Raw genomic sequence first — 8211 nt, 5'->3', positions numbered from 1 at the left:
AGTGAGTTTGAGACTGTCCCCCCGTTTAATTTGGATGGGTATCAGATCTAACTCCTGGTGGCTCCCTGGGGGAGCAGAATTTTTGAGATTGAAATCTTAGTTAGTATTTTTATGAAGAAATGTTTTTTCAACGTATTATGGCCAAGACTGACAGTGGTATCTGCCCTGAACCTCTTAGATGCCCCCGAGCAGGGATTGGATCATATCCAGTTCCCCAAGCCCCACGAGAGGGGGAGGGTAGGGGTCCACGGCAGGATCACCCCCCTCCCCCTGGCCGCCGCACTTCTGCTCCAGGTAGGGCAGGGCGGTGATGTCCTTACAGGCGGTCGGGTCCCGGCGGAAGCCTCCGCAGCTCATGGACAAAGTCTGCAAAATGTAAGGAATGTTTAGTACATGTTTGGTAACGACAAGAAGTCTTTCCATATGTACATTTCTGTGTTACGCGCGCGCGTGCGCGTGTGTGTGTCATATTGCGCGCGTGTATGCATTGCGTATGCTTGTTTATGTGTGTGTGTGTGTGTGTGTGTGTGTGTGTGTGTGTGTGCGTGTGTGAATACGTGTTTATATGTATAACTATAAGAACCCCCATCCTAAGCTTTTTTATTGATTTGGGCTTTCATGAATAAACAAAGATACAAAAAAACAAACAAACAAACAAACAAGAAAACAAACAAAAAATCTATTCGTAGTTGTAGACCTGGTTAGGACTCACCGGTGTGTTCGGGAACAGCATGCTCCGCGGAGGGACAGATTTGGGCTTGCTCAATGGCCTGCCAATCGGGCCGATGCCGTGGCTACCGGCGACCCTGAGATCAGGGTTGGTAAAGGACAGATCTGCCCTTGCCACAGTGCAGCAGGTGTTCTCTTGTCCAGGGTTGCAGGTCCCGATCAGGACGCAAGGCGGCAAGGCCTGATCTATGGAAAAAATGAGACAAGAAGTAAAAAAGCTCATGAAAGCCTTTGCTATTTTTAGCTGGTAGCGGGTATGCAGTAATCACCTTTATACCCATTACTTTAACTGTAGATGTAAGAAAAGAGGCCAAAGAGCTTAAATAACCTTAAAGTTAAACCTTAAGTTTCTGTTACTTTGTACGTCGTTGTGTTAATTCCATTTGTTTGATTTTATTTAGTTAACTCGTATCTATGATTTACTTTACCCTTGTTAGAAATTCTTTCAGTTAGTTTTTGTTTGACATTATATTGGTTATTGGTATATAATTTTCCATGGTGCTATAATATACGTTTTTGTACTTGAGTGTAGCGCTACTATGTCCGTGTCTTCATCTACAATTGTCTCCAAAACATCAAAAGTTTTTTTATAGAATATCGTCAAAGTTATTCATCATGATTTACTTCTAGCAAAGTTTGACAAAATTTATATATGTTTCTGATAGTCGATTTAACGTAAAGGTTACTAGATTAAAACATGTCCTAATTAGTTAAGTGTTTCAGAAATGTCAATCTTTCCGATCGCCTTGTATCTTTTTTTTTCTTAATCTTAGTTTGTTCTACTCCAACGTTGACTTTCCAGTCAAAACGTATCTGAGTGCGGAACTTAGCAAGCTTGATTATTGGCAAATCTAGTACACTCTCGCCTCGATTTGAACAATTTACCTGAAGAAGCCTGAACCACATTCCTGCCCTGGGATGCAGCACTCTGGTACCTAGAAACTAACAGAATATTTTTGGTTTTAACCCAATTGTATAATTCCATTGTGACAGGATGTAATTTATGATAGGTGGAACGTGAACACATGCCAAATATGGGAATTTTATACTTGCGGCACGTGTACGTTTAACTTAGTCAATGATGTGCATCACCATGTAATCAAAATTATGCAAAGGTCTATGTCATTTTCATCGAAAGCTCGAAATATTTCATGCAGTTACGAGGTCGCCGAAACCTATTTAGCTTTAATTTTCATTCGTGACAAAGCTGATATTAGCAGCTGACTAGACGTATCTGTTAAATCTAACACTGTTTTTTTTAATGTTGAAAAATAAACTTTATGAAGTCTTTACGAAGTAATGATTTAGTGGTTAATTCAGGTCATTTTGCTAATGCTGGAGTATTCAGAAATATAAAAAGACATTCGGTTTCGTAGGTAGGGGTTTGAACCCTAAACGTGGCTGCTTCATAGACAATGATGTTAGCACTAGTCCACATGTACCTTTGTGGATACATACCTTTGTTGAAGGTGGCAAAAGTCAGGTCGCTCAGCACAGGCACTATCTTCCTTCCCTCGAACTTCACACGCACTTTCTCATACTGGATAGTGCTATGTCCAGTCTGACAATGAAAAACAGGGGGAAATATTAAGGTTTTCTTAATCAACTAATGAGTAGAACAATCGTAACACTATTCCAGTCATCTTTGAGAATAGCACAGTTCACAATTAGTGACATCTATTGATTGATTGATATTATGTAAAGCTCATGTAGAATATAATTGACCTGGCCCTCTTTATCAGCAAATATATTTTGATTATCACGTGTCAGATATAACAATGGCCTTTGATTTGACAATATTATAAACCACCTCGATCGCTTCGCTTGACTTGGTAGTCTACTCGACTATTTCACGTCACTGTATAGGCATTTTGTCACCCTTAAAATATATTAGTATTCACGTTACAATCATCTAGCCAATTCAAACAGACACTGGTGTTATTGAAACCCCATTGTTCCTCCCAGTGTGCATTGTTACCGTGAGATCGTCTGGCGCAGCGGCGGGATTTGTGCCTCGTGATCGAGAGGTGGCGAGTTCGAATCCCGCTGCGTGTCACCGATCTTGTGCCCTTGGGAAAGGCACTTTACACGGATTTCCTCACTATACTCAGGTGAAAAATGAGTACCTAGCTTCGGCTAGGGCCGTCCCTCGGATAGGACGTTAAATGGAGGTCCCGTGTATGGGGAGAGTCACACCCCATGCACGTTAAAGAACCCCCACACGTGCGATGGTGCGGTGTGCGATGGAACAAACCCTTCTGTCTGGAGTTGGTGATTCACTTCAAATCACCCGGTTGGAGGCCTGGCGAACCTCCATACCGTATCAGCCAGCGAAAGGGTATATCACCCCGTAAGGGGCGGTGTAACCCCGCCGCGTGTAGACATGTGCGAACATGTGCACATGTGTGTATGGCGGCTTTGAAAAGGTGTTCTTAACACCTGTTTCGCCATACCCTCCCAATGGAGAATCCTAATAATAAATAAATACCGAATCACTGATTATTTTGTTTACTAAACCTATGCATATGATGTAATTTCTAGTTATTTATAAGAATAGAGTCTTGCCGTTGCTCTGCCAAGCTTTGCTATATGATTTACTTAGCAGACATCCCAACTCTGACAGTATGTTAGGTTTATTGCTTTCAGACATTGAGACTGCAACAAAAAAGAAATTTTGTTTTTGGCCTACTTGCCTCTATCCGTAGAAATCGTAAGATCGTGGCAATCGCAGTGCTCAGCGAGAGCTCTTAACAGAGGATTGCGTAACTGAAGTATTCTGTAACTCCTAACTATCCAGAGGATGAACTGGGAAATATCAATGATCACAAGGGTAAAACCACTGCATGCCCTGACTAACTTACTAAATACATGTACAACACAGTACGATATAAAAAAAAATGCAACGGACGCTATGTCTTTATAAAGGGCCTTGTAAAAACAAAACATTGTGTTTCCGCTTTCCGACCATTTGGGGTGTTGACCACTTGTAGGAATATCTGATGGATAAAACCAACATTCTTTCTTGCAATGTTCTGTTCTTTTGCAGTAGTATTTCGAAAACTTACTACAAACAGACCCACGGAGCCCAGGTCCATTGATGTGGACACCCTATCTTGTTGACGGCGGACCTCTGATAAACATTCCTACCCACTGACCCCATTTTCAGGACATGAACATCCCCGGGTCTTACCGCCATGTGGTACATCCTGAGGGTCTTGAGATGGCTCAGCGGCAGGAACTCGGCCGGGCTCCTGGTCATGTTGTGGCAGTACACCTGGATCGGCGTGGTGCAGCCCGGGAACGGGAAGATGTTGTTCAGTCCGTCATGGGTCTTCTGGATGTCCTTGCAAGAGGCAGGCGGGCCCCTTAGAGCACCTGCATGGACAGGAGAACGTATTTCCAGCACAAAAGTTTGATTTTATTGCATTAATTTGCACATAGAAATAAAGTAAGAAAGCAAAATTAAACTAGAGTTCGGCGACCTCATACTTCCATGAAAATTTAGAGCTTTCGTAAATTTCATGCAATTGACTAAGACATTAACATAATTTATGCATGGTGTTGTTCATCATTGACAAACGTACACATGTCACAATTATAAAATTCCCATTATTAATCATAAAGCGGTTTTGCAATTTTTACATAAATTATGCAAATAAGTCACTCATTACCATATTTGGTATCTGCTTATATTCCACCTATCATATTAACATGTGTTACATTTATTGAAGTCCAGTTATTGCAAACAATGGAATTATACAATTTCCTCATTAATTATGCAAATTAAGTCCTCACTTGCATAACATGTATATCATTATGAACATCTTTACCTAAGGTACCCGCATGCCTAATATGATGCTAACCCGTCAATCGTTTCTGCAGTTATCCTCTTCGGAATGTCTTGACAAAAACGCCCCTGCAGTTCCCAAATTAAATGTTAGGGGGCTGAAACTTGCCCAACTTTGTCATGACACTGAAAGCTATCTCCCACCTAAATTTCAAGACCATATCACGCCCAAGACAAGAGATACATAGAAAAAACTGCTATGATTGAATGTTGTCATTAATTATGCAAATTTGCTCCTATTTTGCATAATTAGTATTTCATTTTGTACAACATTGTCTGAGGTGCCTACATACCAAAAATCATGAAAATCCGTTGTTCCCTTCTTGAGTTATCCTCTTCAGAAGTTTTTGACAAAAATGCCCCTGCTATCCCAAAACTAGACGCTAGGGGGCCCAAACTTAAGTCACTTCTTCATGAGCACAAGAGCTATCTAATACTCAAAAATCGTGACCATAGCATGTTCAGAACACCAAAATAGCAAAACCGGAAGTTGCGCTGCAGTACCAAGGGGAGCCACTAGGGGGCCCAAATCTAATCATTTCCAGCTTTCATCACACCCTACCAACACACCAAGTATAAAACCAATCCATCCAACCGTTCTTGAGTTATCTTGTTTACACACGTGCACACACACACACACAGACAGACACACAAACACAGGGTAAAATATAACCTCCATTCCATTACATTTCATGGAGGTAACAATATATAAATACCGTGCAGGAGAGAGGGAGGAGCCAAAATCGGACCGACCGACCGACCGACCGACCGACCGACCAACCAACCAACCAACCAACCAACAAACAAACAAACAAACCAACCAACCAACCAACCAACCAACCAACGACCAACCAAACAACTAAACAAACAAACAATCACCCAAACAAACAGACCTAGATGTTGATAATCATTACGCAATACATACCTGCATGTTCTGGTTCCGGAGTGGAAGAATCGACGTCACCATAGTCTGCACCGTCCAGCAGGTCATCGATGTCGTCCATGGGCCAATCATCGTCAGGCAGGTAGTCGTAATCCTCGGTAACCGACGTCACATCCGGTTTCGTGTCCACCATGTTGGCCAGGGAGTCCAAGATCTTTGCCTCAACAGCGTCCGTGTCTGGAGATATGGAGGGGCTGGAAATGGAAGACGTTATAAAACTTTGAACAATTTGTACATGGGCCAAATCAACCCCAACATGAATCATCATATGAGTGCATGCATCAAGTTACAAATGCCAACCTATTCAAGTCATCAAATTACTTTATTTTACAGAACCGGGGTCCAAGTGTACCCCAAAATAATATAAAGTCAAAGAAAATCATATGACTTATTGAGGCCGTAGAGAAATACATCTGGTTGAAATAAGGCCAGTCGTGTTGACTGCCGTCTTGGACAAAACGTCTGGCGAGTACTGCCAGGAATCGAACCCGTGACCTCACAATCTCCTCCGCTATATAGCCTAGACATCCCGCTATTCAACAAACTCAGTATCTATATATACATGATCAAGGATAAAAAGAATTACCTTGAGTGATCCATGGGGTTGACGTGTGGGTGCTCGTGCGCTATGCTCGTGTCCATGGTTACCAGCCGCCTTCTGGCGGAGGTTGACGAGGGAGGCCAGGCTGAAGCTCATCTTCCGGGCGAGCTGGTCCAAGGTGTTCTATGTATGCAGATAAAACAGTTACTATATGACTATATGACAGTGACTGTGTTCGAGCTTAACATGGGAAAGTAACTGTAATTAAACAGCTAGCACTTATCACCGCACCGATTATCTACAATTTTATGAACATAGACTACCCCAGAATGGGTACTTAGACTGTAGAAAAGGATATGTTCGACCCTTGTATGCAATGAAAAGAAAGACAAGATAGGTAGAAAATGTATGGTCTAAGACCACAGTGATGGAGTGATGAATATGGTTGATTTAAGAGCCCAACACTAGGGCTTCTTAGCCCTTTGGGTGAAGAGACTCAACCAAGGACATAATGTGCAATGGAAACTTATTCCAAAATTCCATTTGAGTCAGTATGGAAAAGATAATTTGATTTCTAGTACGAACTTTTGTAGGAAGGGGGACTGCCCCCAACCACCGGTTATGCCAACTTTGGTGGTAAAGAAGGTACTAGAAACAGCAAAAGAAATAAAGAATGAGGGAAATGGGGGAAATCAGTATATTAAACTAGGTAATAGAACTCTGTATTATAAACACTGGATTGAGTGTAACCCCATACATATTCGAGACGTTTCTATGCATGGTGAGATTTATAAGCGCATAAGATTTATTGTTAAAATTAAAAGACACAAGGAATTTCCTAGCTGAACATAATAATGTATAGGGTGCTATATCAGGTCATTGGAAAGTATTGTTGGGCCAGGATGGCGATCAGCATACGAATGCTGTTTTTCTCCGGATTAGAGGGCTCCTTCCGGATTTATAGTGTCGCCTGTTATATGCAGATAACTAACGTTATTTCGTCGGACAGCTTTAACTTTTTAAAAGTATTTCATTTTCTCCTATCCAGCTTGTCCTTTCTTCAATGTTATGTTCTCCTTTCGTCATTTATATCCAACTTCATGCTAGATTTATAAAACTGATAGAAAAAAGTTTGCAGAATCACTTAATTTTATAGATCTATACATGGCGCGCGTTTACTGGTGGCTTTTACTGGTGAAAGTCAGTGTATACTACAAAGTAAAATGAAAAGGTCATTGAACATACTCAGTATTCATCATACCAAAATTCATGCTTTACGTCATTTTGAGCAATTTTAGCTATATTCTGCACCAATCGCCTAGACTATAGCAATATAACGTGCCAATCTCTCTGTACCATATATACTCGGGTATACTGTTCTTTCTTGACGCTTGCTTGTAGATAAAGAAATCATTCGTACATTTACTTGTAGTAAGAAATGCTCGCCGTTTAATAGTAAGAAAAATATCATGATTAAACACCACTCACTACACAAAAGTATAAGCTAAACCAAGGAGCTTTTAACGGGGGAGGTCTCACCGTGTGCGCGGATTCAAAGATTAAATATGTTGTATGCTCAACAGAAAAAACGCAACATTTCATATTCGTTTTGGCAACATATAAGCTAAACGGTGGAGGTCTCCCCGTGTTCGCTTAAACTGCGCAGATTCAAAGATTAAACATGTCGTATGTTCAACAGAAATACGCAACATTTCATGTACGTTTTGGTAACATATAAGCTAAACGGGAGAGGTCTCCCCTAGTTTGCTTAAACTTTGCGGATTCAAAGATTAAACATGTCGTGTGTTCAACAGAAATACGCAACATTTCATATACGTTTTGGCAACATATAAGCTAAACGGGGGAGGTCTCCCCGTGTTCGCTTAAACTGCGCGGATTCAAAGATTAAACAGGTCGTATGTTCAGCAGAAATACGCAACATTTCATGTACGTTTTGACAACATATAAGCTAAACGGGGGAGGTCTCCCCTAGTTCGCTTAAACTGCGCGGATTCAAAGATTAAACATGTTGTATGTTCAACAGAAATACGCAACATTTCATATACGTTTTGACAACATATAAGCTAAACGGGGGAGGTCTCCCCGTGTTCGCTTAAAAGTGCACGAATTCAAAGATTAAACATGTCGTAT

At 41.2% G+C, this 8211-nt stretch overlaps 1 protein-coding gene across 2 annotated transcripts in view; it reads right to left on the bottom strand.

The window, feature by feature from the left end:
* Positions 1-6: 6 nt before the first annotated feature.
* LOC118412048 overlaps positions 7-8211 on the bottom strand; it is a 10266-nt gene continuing 2061 nt past the window's right edge. Inside the window, exons 2-8 of one of the 2 annotated variants that reach the window (XM_035814647.1) lie at positions 6106-6243; positions 5502-5713; positions 3920-4104; positions 2188-2290; positions 1615-1671; positions 713-915; positions 7-366 (exon numbers count right to left, since the gene is read on the bottom strand). In XM_035814647.1, the coding sequence (XP_035670540.1) occupies positions 175-366; positions 713-915; positions 1615-1671; positions 2188-2290; positions 3920-4104; positions 5502-5713; positions 6106-6161 (1008 nt within the window). In that variant the 5' untranslated portion in view covers positions 6162-6243 and the 3' untranslated portion in view covers positions 7-174. The remainder of the gene's footprint in view (positions 367-712; positions 916-1614; positions 1672-2187; positions 2291-3919; positions 4105-5501; positions 5714-6105; positions 6244-8211) is intronic. The other variant, XM_035814648.1, reaches the window with a different exon arrangement.

Source organism: Branchiostoma floridae, chromosome 3 (genome assembly GCF_000003815.2).
Source record: "Branchiostoma floridae strain S238N-H82 chromosome 3, Bfl_VNyyK, whole genome shotgun sequence".
Classification (NCBI taxonomy): domain Eukaryota; kingdom Metazoa; phylum Chordata; class Leptocardii; order Amphioxiformes; family Branchiostomatidae; genus Branchiostoma; species Branchiostoma floridae.
This window is presented reverse-complemented; position numbering and strand designations above follow the sequence as displayed.